Source organism: Cimex lectularius, unplaced genomic scaffold (assembly GCF_000648675.2).
Source record: "Cimex lectularius strain Harlan isolate CLEC.00 unplaced genomic scaffold, Clec_2.1 scaffold117, whole genome shotgun sequence".
Classification (NCBI taxonomy): domain Eukaryota; kingdom Metazoa; phylum Arthropoda; class Insecta; order Hemiptera; family Cimicidae; genus Cimex; species Cimex lectularius.
The window spans coordinates 178,876-198,575 of NW_019392706.1; the positions used below are offsets into that span (position 1 = coordinate 178,876).

At 32.1% G+C, this 19,700-nt stretch overlaps 1 protein-coding gene across 1 annotated transcript; it reads right to left on the bottom strand.

Annotated features, from left to right (window-relative positions):
• Window positions 1-2,508: 2,508 nt before the first annotated feature.
• Window positions 2,509-19,207, bottom strand: LOC106666634 (nucleosome assembly protein 1-like 4). Its single transcript, XM_014393966.2, has 9 exons — window positions 19,042-19,207; window positions 10,366-10,502; window positions 10,129-10,269; window positions 7,700-7,842; window positions 7,492-7,639; window positions 7,287-7,424; window positions 5,227-5,374; window positions 5,022-5,153; window positions 2,509-2,910 (listed from the first exon to the last, which is right to left on the bottom strand). Exons 2-9 carry the CDS (start codon window positions 10,492-10,494, stop codon window positions 2,738-2,740), a joined length of 1,152 nt encoding a protein of 383 aa, XP_014249452.1. The 5' UTR covers window positions 10,495-10,502; window positions 19,042-19,207; the 3' UTR covers window positions 2,509-2,737.
• Between the last annotated feature and the right edge of the window lie 493 nt (window positions 19,208-19,700).

A 19,700-nucleotide genomic window follows, 5' to 3' on the forward strand; every position in this document is an offset into this window, starting at 1 on the left:
TATTATAGTTATTATTAATCTACAACTGATAGAGACAGTTGGAAGAAAGGTGGCTTTAAGTTTCAAGAAGAGGCTCTAGTTTAGTAGATGGATCGAAGGTGGAACAGTGAGTAGGTGTAAGCGTAAAAGAGACGAACTACACCCTAACAATGCAGAGACGCTAAAGTTAAAAACAAAAGTGAATTCAGGTAAGTACATATCCAACCGTCATTGATTCACACCCAACATTTCATATAAGAATTCCAGAAGATGTTTGGTTATGGTTGTTTGGATTTCAGGATTAGTCCTAGGTCAAAAACTTAAAAAAAAAAAATATTGCAACTTAACTGAGGCCATCTTGAAAAACTTCTTTCTGAAAAACAGCTTGAAAAACTTCAAAGCTCAATTTCTCAAAACAGCTGTAATATTTCATTAACCCTTGAGTCCACTTATCTTGTTTATTAAAATCGTTTACAAGTTGGCACACTTTACATACCAACTGGCTTTTTCCCCTTTTCTATAAAAACCCTGATTTTTATATATAAATTTATTCCTTTTGAAATTTTTAATTCTTTGTCCAAATATTAATATTTACTACATTATGTGATATAAATTATTAATATTATTGTTTACTGCTTGCTAATACCACTGCACTCACTTTGTTGGTCTTTAGTCTCATTAGAATGGCACATTATTTATAGACTTTCAGGCAAAAAATACCTTCTTTCTCTAAACAAAATGAGCATAATAGTATAAACTCAGCTCAAACCATAGTGAATTAAAAAAAGGTAATAATTTGAAAAGCAAAAAAAAAAAAAAACTCACTTTGACATAAAAACAGAAATCAACAAAAAGCCAATTCGTAGTGAAAGCTATGAAATTATGAAAGCTGTTACTAAGAAAAAAACGAAATTATGAAGCTGTTAAAAATGATGAAATTTGCAATTTGTACACAGCAATCAAAATAGTATACAAAAAAGGGTACCTGGACAGACGGGCCTTGCAGTACTCCCCAACTCACCATAGCAAGTTCTACCCAGTTGAGACCCCCCCCCCCACAGACTTAAGTGTTAATAGCTTATAAATACTTTCGCTCAACGAGTAAAGGTTTGAAATGATACAAATGTTATATCTACATAATAAAGAACATTTATTTATTCCTGGTTATATAAAAAATATAATAATTAGAGCTAACCACATGACAGCATTAAAATAAAAGCTAAGGATTATAGTTTTGAATTGTTTTTCTCCCTCAAATAGTTTCTATTCATTCTCAAATTTCCAAATAATCAGTAGATAGTTTTTTTATTGATAAATATGATTTAAAGTCTAGCAGATAACTGAGGAAATATATTAAATGTTTTAATTCAACATTAAAACCAAATTTTACTCAACTAACTGAATGCAAAATATTGCAGTTATTATCCATACATGTATTTGGTAGTCATAATTGACGGTATTAATTATTTTAATTAGTTATTCTTTTTATCTACGGTCTTGGTTGAGATGAAAAAGCTAGTGTCATTGTGGGATTCAAACCAACCTTCGGCTCAGTATGCCGCTGCTCCAACCACTCGAGCTGTCATGAAATGGTTAGAGCAACGACGTTTGACCGGAAGGTTGTGCGTTCAAATCCCACTCAAGACAATCTTTTTCATCACATCCAAATCCCTTAGATAAAAAGTATAATTAATTAAAATAATTGCAGATATTATTTACCAACCAAATTTCATTGATATTCAGAAGTACAAATAAAAGGATAAATTTTCCCCATTCAAGGCACTGTTAATAAGGGCGGAATGACTTTCTCACATCGTAGGGTATTAATTCAATACGGAAAAAAAAAAACATACGACTCAGATTAAGCATCAACTTATCCTCATGTATTTTAGAAAAAATATATCAACTTTATCCATCAATAAAAGCCAGTTTTATTACATATTGTTACATTCGATGGCATGGCAAATAAAAGAGCTGCGTTTAGCAGTTTGCTATAAAATAAAATAAAAATTATTTTCAACAATCTTTATCTTCATAAATTGATTCCATAATGACAGATAAAAAAAAAGGCATAATGCACATAACTCCCTGCACACTACACAAAATTATTCACAGGAAAAAAAAGGGGCTCAATAAGTTATATAATACTTACAACACAATTGTAACGTGATATTAAGTTTTTAAAAAATTCCGTTGAAATAATACAAGACAAAATATATCAGTTCAATTTTTTTTATGAATAATAGAGATAATTCAGATTCTACATCTAATTTCCATAGAGTTCTAGTAAGTTCACTTAAGAATTATATACATAGTTTATGTTGATTGTAAAATATTATATAAATTCTAAATCCTTATAGAACAAGCTTTCAGAAACTTACGATATACAAATTAAGAGTGAAATTCGTTAAAAACTATGCTTTAAAAAGATAAAAAATCAAGCCAATAAGGATTTGAAGAAAAATTAGAACACTTTTCAAAATTAGAACTCTTTTTATTAAGAAATAATAAATTGTATCACAAAATCTGTTTTTTTTGTTTTTTTTAAATTAATAATTAATTGAAATAATAGAAACATATTAACTACAAATACTTGAATTTTTATGAGGATAAAATACAACTGTTCATCATATGTTTTTCAGTGAATCATGATTAGGTTTTTTTTGTTTTTTTAATATACCAAGATTTGGCAGAGTAAAAGTACATTTTGACATAAACGTTTTGTACCCCATTCTATTTTTGATTGTACTGGCTTTTATTATTGTTGTGTACATTCGTTCTGAGTATTTGGGTTATTGGTGTTTGGAAATTTGTAATTTTCTTTAGCGATTTTGGTAATGGCACCAGGCGCTGCTTCCTCACTGTCTGTTGTTACAGCATCTTCACTTTCCTCAACTTCCTCATACTCTTCTTCATCTTCGAAAGCCTCACCTGTAAATAAACAAAGTAACAAATTAATTTGTGAAATTTCTCTGTGCCTGTCTGAAGAATCTGTAGTTCTGTCATTACTGATTTTGATCTGTATAAAGTGGTTTAGTCTGTCAGACGCATTTCACCATTTTCACTCTTGCGCCTGGGCGATTTTTGTGACTCAGACTTCAAACAATCAAATAGTAACTCTTTCGAGGCCAAAGGATTTGAATTTTTTCATATTTTTTAGAACATAGGTCCAAAATTACCCTTTCTGGTCCAATACTGCTTCAGAGCATCATCAAATTTAGCATTTTTTTTTTTTTAATTAATTATACTTTTTATTTAAGGTCTTGGTTGAGACGAAAAAGTTAGTGTCATGAGCGGGATTCAAAGGCACAACCTTCAGCTGTTCAATCACTTCAATCCACTCAGACATAAACTCCACATCTCAACCTACAACCAATTTTCTCTTCTTCATAACGTATTCTTCGATCTCCAGGGAGTAAATTTCTTTTATAATTGCTGTTTTTATGCAGGCAAATGAATCTTTATTTTTTAATTTATAATCTCCACGTACTAAATATTCTATACAAATCATCGGAACTATTATCAGAACTAATTTCTTTTAATAGATGATGAATACACAATGTTTTCTTGGCATTGCCTGTAAGCAATGACAGGCATGACCACTAGGGTTTCATGCAAGAATTGGAAAAATTTTCTCATTTTTCAGCCTCTCAAAAAATGGGTAGTGAAAAGAAAAAAGTGGAAATCCAATCACAGAAAATAACAACCCAGAGAATGTCCCCCCAATCTACCCTCTAATTTTGTTTTTTAAAGTAAAATTTTATATTCAAGTACAATAAAGTGTTAATATAAATCACTTTTACTCAGTCAGGTAGGAAAAAGTAACATAATTATTATTAAAAAATGATGTAATATTTATTACTTATTATGTAGGTAAAAAGATACTGGTGTCTAAACATAAGACGGCCCAGAAAAAAATATCATAATTTTTTTATTCAAGTACAATTTTTTGTATTCTTCAGGTACAATAAGTGTTAATATAAGTCATTTTACTTGCTCAGATAGAAAAAAGTATGTAATAAAAAAATTGTTATTACTCATTTTGTAGTTAAAAAGATGCCTGGGCCTGGGTCTATATTTAGACCCATTAATCATGGCCCACTCTCCTGTTTTGTACATCTATTTAATGCTATTTATTTTCCATTAATAAACGATTGCTAACTAGTGTAGATGTATTAATTTGCACAATAACAACATAGCATTATTTTTTGCTCAGGAAAGGATTGGCCCAATGCAACAGTTTTGGAATTCCTCGATGTTTACGAAACAGAACCAATAATTTGGAAAGCTTCTCTTACAAATCCTAAAAATCAGACCGTGGAAACCCATCGAAAGTAGGATGGGACATCAGTACTCTGTGACTGATTTTTTAAATTTACTAATGGCATCCTTTAGAATCTGCCTTTAAAAAATCAAGGATAGGGTCAAAAGCGGAGCAGGTGTCAATGGTTTAGTAATACCATCCACCATCTCCTTTACTTACACTTTTTTTTAAATTATTTGTAGCCACTGCACGAAACAGTAACCACAGTTGCTGCAATAATGTTTTACTGTTGTCCATCCCTAACCATCATGATTTTGGTAGTAAGTCAAGGACTTTCACAGCACTTGGCAAATACGTATTCGCTGTTTCTGTAACACCTAGGAGGCTATACAAACCTCGCATGTGTGTCTCATAGGCACACTATTTGGCGAATGCCAAGACTATTTGGCAAATACCACATGTCTGGAACCACCTTTAAGTGTGTAGAAGAAACATAAGATTATTAAGGTGGTATATGAAGGCATTGAGATGGATAATTTTTATGAACGAACAAGGGCACTGAAATGCATTGTTCATTTACCAATAAGGACGACTGTTGTTATGAATTTCAAGATTGTACTGTAATTATATTTTTATCAGAGATATTCATTGGAAGTACCCTCTCATTTGTTATATCCAAGTAATAAAGTATATTAAAAGTATATTAATAAAAATATAATATTAATTATTATATTAATAAAGTGGACCACTAATTTAAATTGAATAATCTAAGACCTACCTGTGATATACAACACAGCATGAGGAACTATCCTTTCCCTAATATAATGGCCAATTTCAAAGTCAGTTGTTAACAGATTTTTAATTTCTTCATCGAATTCTGCCTCAATGTCAGCATCACTATCATCAGAAACTGAAACAAACAATAGCATTATTTATATAAAGTTGGAAATTACTTTTGCTATTAATCAGTTGTATCGGCTTACATTTAGGTGGGGTGAAAAAGTTGAAAAATGAATGATTTTGTAAAGTTTTCATAACTGTTCTAACAATTCCCTTCGATCTATGCTTCTGCTGCTTCTTGATTACTTTCATAGTAACATTTTTACCTTTATACCAGTTAATAACACAACCCTGTAACAGAAAAAGAATTAATTATTAATTGTTCCAATTAATATATCATAGGTTGCCCAAAAAATCTATCAACTAGGCAGCAATATGCACTTTAATTGTTTTATCTATAGATCAATCTATATCTATCAATAAACTGAAAATTTGTCTATATAAACCCACCTATTCGACGTCGTATTAATTCAACAGGAAATTATTTTGTTTACACTTACAACCACAATTTTATTTTGTTTACTTTTTTACATTAGGCGCTGAAATTCCTCTGTTCTCCAAGTGTATATGAATTAAACAAAATTTAATTTGCAGAATTTTTTTCCAGATTCTTGTAAACACAAATCAAACACATCAACCCTTTCTGGCCTAATGTTACCTCAGAACAAAAAAAACTTTAAAAATGTTGTTAAACATTTAGAAAAATTTCATTGAGTTTAAGGCAGGCACAGTGCTGTTCATAAGCCAGCCATTCATGATCGCTTCAAATGGAACTGCACCGAGCAGCATTAGTTTTCACTTGGCGTTCCTGAAATTTGAAAGGCTCTACAACCAGTAGCGCCAATCCAGTCTTTCAGTGTATTGTTCACTTCAAAAATTGATGGCCATCTTTTGTGCTGCTGTTTGCTTGTACATAAAAAGCAAAACCCCAAGAGAGAATGATGAAAGAAGTGGCTTTTGAACAAAGTCGTAACACCCACATGAATTGATGAAAGAACATGACGAATAATTTCTTAGGTTGTAAAACAGGAAAAGTGCCAATAGGGAGGAGGGGATTAAGCAAAAAGCGTTTAACAGTTCTTGTTTGCATAAAACTGACAAGAAAAAGTCACTTGTAATAAGAAAATACGAAAAGCCACGCCTTAAAAACATGAAAACTTTTCTGTGCACTTAGCCATCTCAATGACTGGTGATGGATTTATAACAATGGTTTTATGAATGGGCCATTGAATTGAAAAACTGAAAAATATTTTTACTCATCGACAATTGCACTGCTCATCTAAGATGTGCACCAAAAAAAGAGAGCTCCAACCTTCCGAGACCAAGGCATCATCATAGTTCTCAAGCAAAGCTACAGAAAAAGAATAGTCCAGCAGTATTTATTGATGATAACTCGAAGTTGCTTAAAATATAAGTTTCGGACACTATCCATTTTTTGTATTCTTCATGGATGGACATAAAGCAAGAAAATTTCAAATTGTTTCACGAAAGCTAGTGTTCAAAATTTTACTGGACAGCAAGAACACTTTTTTCATTCGTTTGGTTTGGTCATAGATGGTTGATGGAAGTTAGCACGACTTTTTAACACACTCAACACAGAGGACACTCGGGCACGTCCTAAGTTACAATCCAATGGACCAGTAGGGCGCTCTAGACCTAGACCTTCTATTTTCTGTCGATGGGGTAAGCTTTGTGCGTATACGTTCAACCTACCTCTATTCGAACTCATTCTGAACCAAGCTTTCTTATAGGGCGTTTTGCCCATTTCGTTCCGACAAGTTTTTTTAATGTTTTTCTTTTTGCCACAAAATTCAGCAAAATTTGTATTGAAGATGTAAGTACATATATATTATTGAAGTTTTCAAGCATTTATTTCTTCAAAATTGATTTATCACAACTTATTTCAGTTAAATTATTGATTTTAAGTTCATATTGATCTATTCAAAAAAGGCAAAAAACTGTGAACTGAATGAAAAAGTGTTGTAATTTAAAAAACAAAGTAAAATTTTCAGACTTCAATTTCCAAGCTTGAAAACTCCTGTTCCTATTAAACAACATGATTTTATTAAAATCCCTTGAATGCCAATAACCAACCATTCATTATTGTGAAAATATGTAGACCTAAGACTTCAACGTACAAATAAATAAACAACTATTTTTATTCATAGTTAGTTGAACTATTTTTAAATTTAAATAATCATACCTTGCAAGTATAAATCTCAGGCCCTTCAAAACTGAAGGGATCTTCAGGTGATGGAGCACATTTCATTTCATAGCGTTTTGTGAGTACTGAATTGGAGAAGTATTCATTTGGACTAAAATGAAATTCAAGGATAAATCCCTAAAAAATGAATGTCATTTCATTTGATTCAATATCATTGATTCGGAGATAAAATTAAAATTCTTACCATTGGATTACTCTCTAAAAATACAACTTTAATGTCTTGTAGATGTTTCAAAATAGGTTCATCGTGAGGTTGTACCATATCATTCAATAAAGCTACATTCTTAAAAATGGTTAACCAAAAGTTTGGAATTCCTTTAACATCATTATCCCTGGAAAAGAAATTATAAAATTATATTTCCATAGTGAAAGGAATTTATAAAATATATTACATTTTGTTGGCACTTTCTGGTAAAAGCTGTCCAAGTACATCATTTCCAAACTCATCAAGGGCCAAAGATGATTTGTACTTCCCTTCTGGAAATTCACAATCGTCATCTGTCGGTTCATAAGTGCCATTCACAATCTGTTGCCTCTATAACAAAGACGTACAAATAAAATAGTGTCCACTTAATGAAGAAAATCATTTAAAAAATTAAAAGAGAAAAGACCCTGGGTATTTGAGAACATAAAATCCTCAGAAAAATGTTTGGTGCAAGGTAAACGGACAACAGAACACAAGAAGGATTGTATAATCATAAGAGTTCAATTACAATTCTGGCCTGTTTGAAGTGAATATGCCACAACATAGGTAAAATAGGACTTTCGAAAATCCATGTATTTAAGTGGCTATGTAATATCACAATACACATGCCTCGTTAAGATTTTGAAAGTACTGCCTAACCCTCCACACAAGAGTAGGAGGGATGAAGGAATGAGGGACTAACGGCACTCATTCTGCACTCGCTTGAGTAAAGAGCTATTTGTAAAAACAAAAAATAAAAGCTATGCACACAAATCAAGTTAATCTTTTACATTTTGGCATTAAAATATCAACTACAAAATAACCATAAATAAATATGTATTTTAGTTTTTAAAGAGAAGTAAAAAAAAGGTTAATTATTTTTTCTCTATATAAGGTAGATTTGACTTGATTTGAAAAAGTAGCAATTTTATTTTAAATATGTTATATGAAATTTAAAAGGATTTTTAATTTTAAATATTTTCTTGATAAGCATAAAATAAAATCTGATTTTAAATTTTACTTTACTTTTTTCTTTTTTTTTTTTTCTCTCGTTATGAACTATGCATATTAGCCATGTGACAATTCGTATGTGTGTTCAAATTTAGGGGGGGGGGGTTATTGTGAAAAAACGGCCAGAGGCGACGGTGGGAATCGAACCCACGACCGCGGCGTGAGTCTCTCATGCTAACCACTCGGCTACCGCGGTCCCCCAAATTTTACTTTAAAGTTGGGTTTAACATAAACTACACAGATTTAAAATTCATTTATAACATCCATAAAATAAAAAATAAGTAAATAAAGAATTTTCATTTTTTTCCTAGTTGTGTTTAATTCTGTTTCATGGGGGTTTTGGTTTGAATGTTTATTTAATTTAAAAAAAGATGCCTGATTGAGATTTTATTTCTGTAATCCAGCCTGATTAAAGAAAACCTCTGGGATCTTGTATTCCTATCTCAGGATTCAAGATTGGGCCCAAAATAAATCAATTACACAGAACATGGGTAGCATGGGTAGCCTTTTCATGGTCTTACTTATATGAGGGTTGAAAAGGTGGAACACTAATCATAGCAAAGCAGCCTGGTCGATGTGGATAAAGCTTTGGTCCATAGTGCCATTGTAATAATTATCATAGTACATACTCGAAAATATAGCAACACCTATAAATCTCAATATTTTTTAGTTAGAATAGAATAAAAATTGTTTATTGCATTATAGTAAGTATTACATATGCAAGGGTAGAGTGACGTCAGGCACTTATCATTACAATTTAATACTTAATATGAAATACAAGATCTTAACTTTTGAAAAACAAAAAGACATAACTAACTGCAAACAAAATCAATTGGATTTCGACAGATAAATCAAATGATAGCTTGAACAGATACTTCTATAATTATTACTCTTAAATACTACCAATAACTACATATCTCTCTTCAGTTACTATAGCAGTAGCATTAGTATGCTCATTCTGATAACACAAACCTCAACCTCTAAAACCCCGGAAAAAATAGAAATAAATCATTTGCTTTTTGTTGGTTTTTTTATCATAATGAAATGGCTTCTTAGAGGGTTATATACTGGACAACCAAAAATAGTATGGTGCAATGTTTCTTTAACATGCACGTTACAAATTAAACAATTGTCATTTGTATTGATTTTATAATAATGTCAACCAACACAACTTTTACTAAATGTTAAGACTTCTAGAAAAACAATCAAAACTGATGCTTCACAACAAAATGACTGATATACAAGACAGTTCAACCGAATATTCACACTATAATCGCATCCAGATTTCCAAAATCCTCTGAAAAATAGTAAACCTCTTTTGTTAAAGATATTATAAAATCCTTGTATTAAAAATTCCACAAAAGCACATTACACTGCTCCCTCAACACCCTGAACTACCCTAATAACCCTCCCGGAAGATTTAAGCGATAACATGGTATAGTTCTAGTTCCTACTGAAAGCTCGGTTGTTCTTCACACCCCAGTGCCAGATTTTGTTTTATTTAATTTTAAATGTTACATATAAACAATTTCACTTGTAGTATATAAAAAAAAGGCAATGAAATGATAGTTTACATGTAGTATGCTTACTAAACATTTCAACGTTGCTGTTATATTTTATATTTACCTTTTCGTATAATTTTGAATACAACTGATGATAGCGACATTCCATTTTGTGAATTTCCATGAAAAAGTCCGCTTCAATATGTGTCGCTTCGAGCTGCAGTTTCTTTAGTGCCAGAAGCCTCCTTCTTACAGATTTAGGCAGCTGTAATAAATATAAGATGAGTAAAATATCTTAATCAAGGAAAACAATTTTTCGGAAAGTCAACTTTAACAATAATGATGTTACTCGGACACTTACTTGTACAAGATATTGCTCCTTATCAGTCAAGGAAGGTGATAACTGTTTGGCGACATCGTTTAAAGATTTGGCATCTTTTTTTATTAGTGCTGCATCTTCAGTATCGTTTGACAATTTTTTGGTAGACATCTTAATTTCTAAGCAGAAAATACAATGTATAATTACAATTAAAAACATTTACAACAATTTTATCATTAAAAACTGAAAAGTAATCAAAGTTAAAAATTTAAAAAAACTTAAAATAGTACCATTCAATTAATTAAGGTTTTTAGTTGAGATAAAAAAGTCAGTGTCACGAGCCACAACCTTCGGCTAGATACACCGCTGCTCTACCACTTGAGCTATTGTGACTTCGATCCACTCCATGGGTTCGAATCCCATTTGTGACACTGACTTTTTTTATCCCAACTAAAAACCTTAATTAATTGTAATATATTAATTGGTCAAGCGGACCACGAAAACTAGTGAATTTAATGGAGTAAAATAAGTACATTACCAACATGTTGAAATATTTTAAGCCAAAATGCCAAAATGTTCTACATTAGATTATATGTTATTTATACGGGGTGTCCCAGTTCCTTCTGACGAAACTCAGGGAATCGATTCTACTCTTTGTTTGGAGCAATAAAAGCCCAGGAGAAAATTTTCGTAAAGTTCTCTATTTTGAAGATATTCGTCAATTTAGGTTTTTTCAACTTTTCACTACCTTACCACATTAAAACGCTTACAACTTCCAAAATGTTGAGACTACAACAAATCCCATTACACCATTTGAAAAAACGCTAAATTTGCTATAAGATACTTCTATTTGCAATAAACTGAATGACAAAATATTAGCCAATATCAGTTAAACTTCGATCCCATCCAGCATTTTTCATTCAACCAGTCAAACAAGTGTCATTTTTATTTTACAAAGCGAGTTCTAATTGATTTGGATTGGATGGAAATTCCCAACAGACATGTCACCAATAAAATATGTTGCACCCAAACAACAGATTTACAACGGGGCAAAACACAAACCCAACACCTATGACCGTTTCCACACGGAGTGCTCAACAAAACCCAATATTCAACCGCAACAATCACAACTTTAATAAACCTTTTGGACAAAATAGATATAAAATAGAATGGTTAAATAACGTTGCAACTACGGAAAATTTAGAAGACAATGAGTCACAAAATTGCCTTGAATATGATTCCACAGAGAATAATTTACAAAAGCTGCACGCCCAAATAGACTTCACAACAAACACGCCTAGCCCTCCTCATCAGAGAATTAAAATTCTCTATTATTAAATACCTAAATCGAACCATAACATAAAAAACCGGTACTCAGAACAAATGGTCCAAATTCCCATACAAAATGCACAGTCTGACAAAAAGACAATCCCACGCACAAAATTAAGAAACTTAGAAATATCAATATCTCTAATTAATGCGAGGAATTCAAAAGCAAAGGTAAAACTGAGACCACAATTTAAAAGAAGAAAAATAAAATCAAAAAACCCTTTTTTAAAGATGGCCTTAATGGAAAAATCTCATTATAATACAAAACCAAATATTTACTTACTTAATATAAAACATCCAAGGAAGTTACGTTATCAATTTATCAACAAAAATGAGGATTATGCAGGAGCCTCGCAATGCTCACCTATGAGATACAAGATGTGATGCACAATAATGGAACACACTATGCTCCATTATTACGACTTACAAGAATTAACTTCTGAAATAGAAATTTTATATAACCAATATCTCAAATTCACAAATCACAAAAAGTTCAACGAAACTATTCAAGAAGAAACAGTACCATTTCATAACTTAATAAACTATTCTAAATCACTCATCGACAAAAAACATTAACCATATAAGTGTGCACAGGAAACCTAGACGATACAGACAAGGAAAACTTCGACAAACTAATCAATCAAATTAAAGATAACCAAATAGATATTTAAAATCAAATTCAAATCCTATATGAACTGTTCTTGAATACTCTTCAGGACATTGAAAATTCCTTAACATTTTCTAAATTACAAATCATGCGCCCAAGCATAATGACTAGTCATAATTTATTTCAAGGATTAAAATGTTTAGAACAGTTTAAATGTTTAATACCTCAATTCCTACTAAAAGAAAAATTTGAAAATGTATTAAATTTTGAAAATATTTTAAGAATGTATTGTACGATCGATAATAATCATAGGATAACATATTCATAAAAATTTTGAATTATTTAACTTTCACCCCATTCCAAGAAAATATAAAAATGAATTTGTTACAATAATATCAGATACAAATTATGCGTTAAAATCAAAAAATAATAAATATAACTCTTAATGGAGGCTGTGCAAAGCACAAGGTATGTTCAAAAAGATTAATATCCACTCATCAAGATTCCTGTACAGAAGAACTCCTGCTGACTGGAAACACTACACTTTGCAAATTCAGTAAACTCACAATCCAGGATAATCAACTAATCTTTATTCTGGAAATCAACCAATTCCTGCAATATTCACAACCATCAAGATACTACAACATAATTTCATAGAAACTAAAACCATGGAAGGAATATTTCTTTCTCATTAAGGCATTAAGAAATGATGTACAAAAACAATTCGCTAATCTTTGAATCATTCACTTATGGAAAACCCACCTTGATGCAAAACATCAACCTATCAATTTCACCGAAGCAATCTTCAGGGATTACCATAAAACAACTGAACTTCAACCTAAAAGAGATTTCGCCAAATACCTTTAACTCAATAAATATCCCCACCAATATGTTAACCTACCCTACCATATGGACATGTATACTGTATTTTATATTAATTGTAATCATCACATGTATAATTAGCTGTAAGAAATTAAAAAGATATGTACTCTCTAATTTTATGAAAAATAATGTAGATATAGAAAATGAAGTAAATTTAGAACCCCAGGGTTCATCTAATCATGTTCACTGTACTAAGGGGTAACTATTATTTTGAGATCGTGAGATATGTCTGGTGTGACGTAGGTTTAGAAAAACGTTTTCTTTGTTGTGCCAACATTTCGATCTTTTATTGACTATTCAGAAATTGTGAGTGCGGTCTGGTGTGATGTATGTTTCAGAAAAACGTGTGTGGTGATTAGGAGGAGTTATGTGAAATTAAATGTTTACAATGCTTAGATGCAGGTGCCATTCCTAGTATTGTAGTCAGCACCTTCTCCCTCCCAAGAGCCCTAATTATTTAATTCTGTATTTTTAATTACAATTCGTTGCCTAGTGATGAGAGTACATCATTAAATTGGGTTAAACTTGTAACTTCAAATAAAGTTTTTTTAAAAGGAATCCGCAGTTGAAGTTATATTTGTTAATTCATTTAATTATTTACACCTGCACCAATTGCTGTGCTAGAGTAAATTTGATAACATTTTAAAAACACAAAACAAAACAGAATTTAGAAGAAAAATATAAACAATACACATAAATAAGAAGAAAAATAAGAGGAATTACTCATTAGTAGTTGCTACTACATATTAATGTTTAATCATGTTCACTGTACTAAGGGGTAACTATTATTTTGAGATCGTGAGATATGTCTGGTGTGACGTAGGTTTAGAAAAACGTTTTCTTTGTTGTGCCAACATTTCGATCTTTTATTGACTATTCAGAAATTGTGAGTGCGGTCTGGTGTGATGTATGTTTCAGAAAAACGTGTGTGGTGATTAGTGACCGTTAATCGATAATTATTCAGAAATCGTGAGATGCGGCCTGGTGTGATGTAGGTTTCAGAAAAACGTGTGTGGTGATTAGTGACCGTTAATCGATAATTATTCAGAAATCGTGAGATGCGGCCTGGTGTGATGTAGGTTTCAGAAAAACATTTTCTTTATCGTGCCAACGTTTCGATCTTTATTGAGACATTATTTTACACAGAAGACAAAACACTTTGAGCCCTGAAAATGATCTAAATAAAGATCGAAACGTTGGCACGATAAAGAAAATGTTTTTCTGAAACCTACATCACACCAGACCGCATCTCACGATTTCTGAATAATTTCAGAAAAACATTTTCTTTATCGTGCCAATGTTTCGATCTTTACTGAGATCATCTTCAGGGCCTGGAATTTACAAACATTGTTTAAATTTAACAAATACATGTAGGATGTGGAAAAAATCACACCAAACCGCATCTCACGATTTCTGAATAATCATCGACTAATGGTCACTAATCACCACACATTTCTATCTTTATTGAGATCATCTTCAAGGCCTGGGATTTAAAAACATTTTTTAAATTGTACAAATGCATGTAGGATATGAAAAAATGAATTTATACAATGCTAGAATTTATACACTCAATCAAAGTCTGTCTGGCAACTTACATCTGTCTTACATCCCAATGTATCTATGACAGCAAAAAAACCCAAGCAAAATCCTACAGCACTGGCTACCCACCATTTTTAACACCAACACAATTTTGACTTCAACAATCCAAAAATATTACACACAGAACAAAACAAACATAAACATAACTTTTTAGAAATAATTTATATCAACAGAGATAAACACAGCATCAATTACAGAACGTTTCACGTGTAAACTCAGTCACAGCTACACTAATATCATTAATCAAATTCAATATCAATAACGATCATATATCATAATCAAATCACACAAAACACATAACATATAAAATAATCATTACATTCCACACATCAAACATTTCTACATAATCTCACTCTTCAATTCTCCAACAATTTGGCTTTCCTTTCCCTAATGATTCCTGTATATATAATCCTGAAAGGATAATCTGAATCATTACCCATTCTCGGCTCCTTTCACCTCAAAGAACCCTTATATAAAAATGTTTTTCTATCCCTACTTCCTTCTACACCCCTTCAAATCCAACGTATATAAACATAAAACATCAATATCTCACTGGCTCTCTCAACACGACACACAATAATGACACATCTACACAGAAAGAAAATAAACGAGTACAAATAATTTGATTGAGTCTAAAATTTCTAGCATTGTATAAATTCATTTTTCATATCCTACATGTATTTGTATAATTTAAACAATGTTTATAAATACCAGGCCCTGAAGATGATCTCTATAAAGATTGAAACGTTGGCACGGTAAAAAAAATGTTTTTCTAAACCTACGTCATACTAGAGCGCATCTCACGATCTCCGAATAATCATTAACTAACGGTCACTAAAAACCACACGTTACTAAAGAGATAGTGAGGCCAGTGATGCTTCAGTTGTCAGGATACCTTGAAAGGGAGCGGGTCGAAAGGTTTCTGACATGAGGGTTTTTGGGACTGTACAAGTATTTGTTAACATTTCTTGTAGCGGTTGTTTAATACTTCAGGACACATTAGTATTAAGGTCATTGTGAACAGTAAAATTGGATACATAGAAAGGAGCACAGATGATGATTTGGAGGATTTTCAATTGTAGGGGTTGGATGTTTGTAGGCTGTAACGTTTTATTGAACCCCAAACTTCGATGTTGTATGTCCATTTGGGTCTCAAAATAATAACATAAATGAGTGTCATCCGCAGAGATGGTGAGGATAGTTTCAGGAAGCTTACGAATGTCTGTGGTGTATACTGTGTAAAGGAAGGGTCCTAAGATCACCTTGTGGTACCTTTGCTAGTGACCGATGATAGCCAGTCAATAAAGAGGAGTCACTGATGACTGAAAGCATCTGTTGAATTAGTAGGATTAGGATCTGGTAGTAGGTAAAAGGAAGGACTTTCTTAAGCTTGCAGAGCAGCTCGATGCCATAACCGATCGATGGCTTGCTTCACATCTAGCATACTCAGGAGCAATATCCTTTTGCTCAAGAGTGGTAACGATGATGTCTACAATGCAATGGCACTGCTTTACACTGGTAGAATGAGAGTGTGTGAACCCAAACTGGTGGTCAGGAACAAGATTACATGAGTGAAGGATGAGAAGTGTTTAAGTAGGAGTTTTTCTTTTTCTATGATTTATAGGCAACAGACTAATTGGTTGTAGGATGATGAAAGGTTATGTGATTTTTTTAGGCTGCGAAATCATTCGGATGAGGGAAAATTTGAATTGGGATGGGAAGTATCTTGTTCTAAAGACAGAATTATACAGATAGGTAAGAAAAACTACAGCTTTTTTAGGAAGGATTTTTGTGGTTATCGGATCGAAACCAGCTTTCATTAGTGAAAAATGGCTTACGATACGAGATATTTCATTTTAAATATTTAAATGCAGTTGTTTCTTCTTCCTGTTCTTATAATCTATATTTTTAAATCAGTCAATCAGCATACATTCAACAAAATGTTAAAACATAAGTTACTTTAATTAATATTCTAAAGTCCTACGAATTGAACCTTGCTCACAATACATTTCAGTTAACTGACACCCTAAGAATTTCGGCCACTGAACTTTCTACTTGTCACCCTTTTTCCCTACTAAAAATAAATTAAAAAAAATATACTACGAGGAATATCAATTTGTTACATTCATTTATATGGGTGCCTATATTCAGTACGCAAATGTGAATGTAAATTACTTAGTTACTTTTCAACAATGGTTGATCTGAGAGTTTTAAATGGTAAGTACACAAAATAGTTTTCTCTTGTGTAACACTAAATTTACTGGATTACTGATTTTTATGATATATATATTTTATACCAGGACACATGCTGGAAATATTAGACACATGTCCAAGTATTCTTCACAATTGGCCTTAGAAGCCAAGAAAAGTGACAGCACTTGGTCTCAAATTATTTATTTCAAAATCTACAAAACCTATACTATAGCCAGCTGCCAAATACATTTTCACAGTGACATAGCAGACTAAATTTTTTTTTCGCAAGAAAAAAAAGTTTATATCCGTGTTTTTCACACCTCTAGCCACCCCATAAAATTTTTGTTAAAATTAAAAAGCTTTTTTTTCCTTAAAACTTTTATCACAGATTATTTTCCAAAAATACAAAAATGGTTGGTAACTTTGGAACTACTCCACTGATCTTTTGACTGTAACTTGAGTTTTAGAACTTTACAAATTAATGGCACAAACATTGTATCCGTAAATAAATTAGAAACAGAGACATAAAATAAAACATTTGAGATTATGTTTTATCCCGATTAATATGCTTTATTTGTGAGCAGTAGTCAAGAATGAGGTAGTTTAGAAAAACACTTTTTTCATTTTTTTGGCCAACGTTTCGAACTTTATTTGGGTCATCTTTAAGGCATAAAGTGTGGTGGTATGTGTTGTGAGACTTTTAGATGGATTTCTTTTTAATATTATTATCTAGAATAAAGATCACTTTAGTTGATATAATTATTTATGTGTATCGTTCCAGTTTAAGATTGATACAAAGGCATTGTGTACATTGAACAATGATGAACAAGGAATCTAGTAAAAGGGGGAGTAAACTATTTTAACGCAAGATCTATTTGATTGTTTCCTGTAATGGTCTTGCTGATTTGGTCTGTCATCTGCGTTTCAGCTTTATTTTTTGTTTAGTTGGGTCTCTACCATCTGTCTTGAAATATGAAATGAGTTAGGCATTGTCTTTGTTCTGCCAGTGTTTTTCCGGGAGTGAGTCTGCGTTTAGCTAGTTCCTGTCTTTGTCGTGTGATGGTAAATTAATTTATAGACTGATATAGAACTAAGTTTTTGTTTTATCCTTCAATTTGAATCGATCTAAAAGTCTTGATTTATGACGAGTTTGTCAACTTCATTTTTTATTTCCTTTTAGCACTACTATATAGAATAAACAATGCGCCAATGAATATAATTATATACTGAATTGTATAAATTATTTGTTTTTTCAATAATAAAGTAACAATTGAGTTGCAATTGTGTATCTGAATGAATATGAGTGGTGAAAAAGCCAAATAAATGAATGGAAGATAACCATCTTTTGGTCGCAATTTTGTCGCCAACGGTTGCTGCATCGAGATCTGTTACTGCAAACACAACTCACTGCATCATTTAAAAGCGAAATTTGAAATAAATAATTATCAGGGAGATACTGTTTAACGTCAAGGGATGAACCGAGGAAAAACAGTTACATATCTTAAAAGCATGAATTTCTCCACTTTTTAATTATATCTCGTTGGATGAAAAATGGCGGAAATATGCAGTCGCAATTTTGTTGAGGTGCTGCATCGAGACCGGATAGTGCAAACACAGCAAATGAGTCATTTAAAAGTGAAATTTGAAATAAGTGCATTATCAGTGAGATATTATTAAATGTCAAGGGATGAAACTAGGGAAAAGCGGTGACATAGCTTAAAAGCATGAGTTTCTGGACCTGCTGACAAGCCAAAATCATCCCAAATCGCAACCACTTTCTTGATGGATGAAAAATGGCGAAAATATGCAATCGCATGTTTGTTGAGGTGCTGCATCGAGACCGAATAATGCAAACACAGCAACTGCGTAATTTAATAGTTAAATTTGAAATAAATGTATCATCAGGGAGATATTATAAAAAGTCAAGAGATGAAGCGAGGGAAAAGCGGCAACTTAACTAAAAAGCGTGAGTTTCGTTATAAATGTACGCCGTGGGGTTACCCGCTGACGGGCCGAAACTATCCCAAACCGCGACCACTCTTTAATTCTATCCTGATGGAGGTAAAATTATGAAAACGTGCAGTGGCAAGTGAGAAAAGAAAATTTACCTGTCTTCGGTTAGGTGAGAACTAAGGACGAGAATGACGTAAACTGGGAACGGGCAAAAACTATACGGGACTTAGCGAGTAGGGAGTCCGAGTAGCGAGTAGAGACGAAAAGACCATGTGCTCCTCCGGCTCGATATTGGACTATGCTGTGCGATCCGGGAATGGTGAAATTTCTCTCTTTCCCGGGGGTCATGTTTTTTTGTCAAAAATCGGCCCCCTTTTTTAATCAGAATTTGACGATATTTATTTAAAAATGAGCCATTTAACAGGTGAAAATTTTCTTCTGAAGAAATTTTGTAAATAGTACTGTCGAGGCGGAAGATTATTTTTCTGCGCGGGAAATTTGAAGGTCCCAGCTTAGATATGTGAAGACTAGATAATGACTTTGAAACTTGAAAAAAGAAAACATAAAAAACGTTATTTTTAAAATGTTTCACAAACATTAATTGAATTATATGTATAAAAATACAAGTTGAAGAAAAAACCTGAGACACAACAAATAAATAAACATTCCATTCACCAGCTGATAAAGAAGTCTAAAGAAGAAATATTCTTTGAAAACTGTAGGCGCTTGATTTAAAACCAAATTTAATTAATTAACAATAAAAGAAAAATTTTAAATAAATCACTTTATGAAATATTGAGCAAACCGTGTGATT

Coding starts and splice junctions, on each gene's coding strand:
- LOC106666634 (XM_014393966.2), bottom strand. CDS start 10,494: ATGTCTACCAAAAAATTGTCAAACGATACTGAAGATGCAGCACTAATA. Junction 7,843..10,128: donor ATTCAAAATTATACGAAAAG/GTAAATATAAAA, acceptor TCTTTGTTATAG/AGGCAACAGATTGTGAATGG. Junction 7,640..7,699: donor CCAGAAAGTGCCAACAAAAT/GTAATATATTTT, acceptor TTTCTTTTCCAG/GGATAATGATGTTAAAGGAA.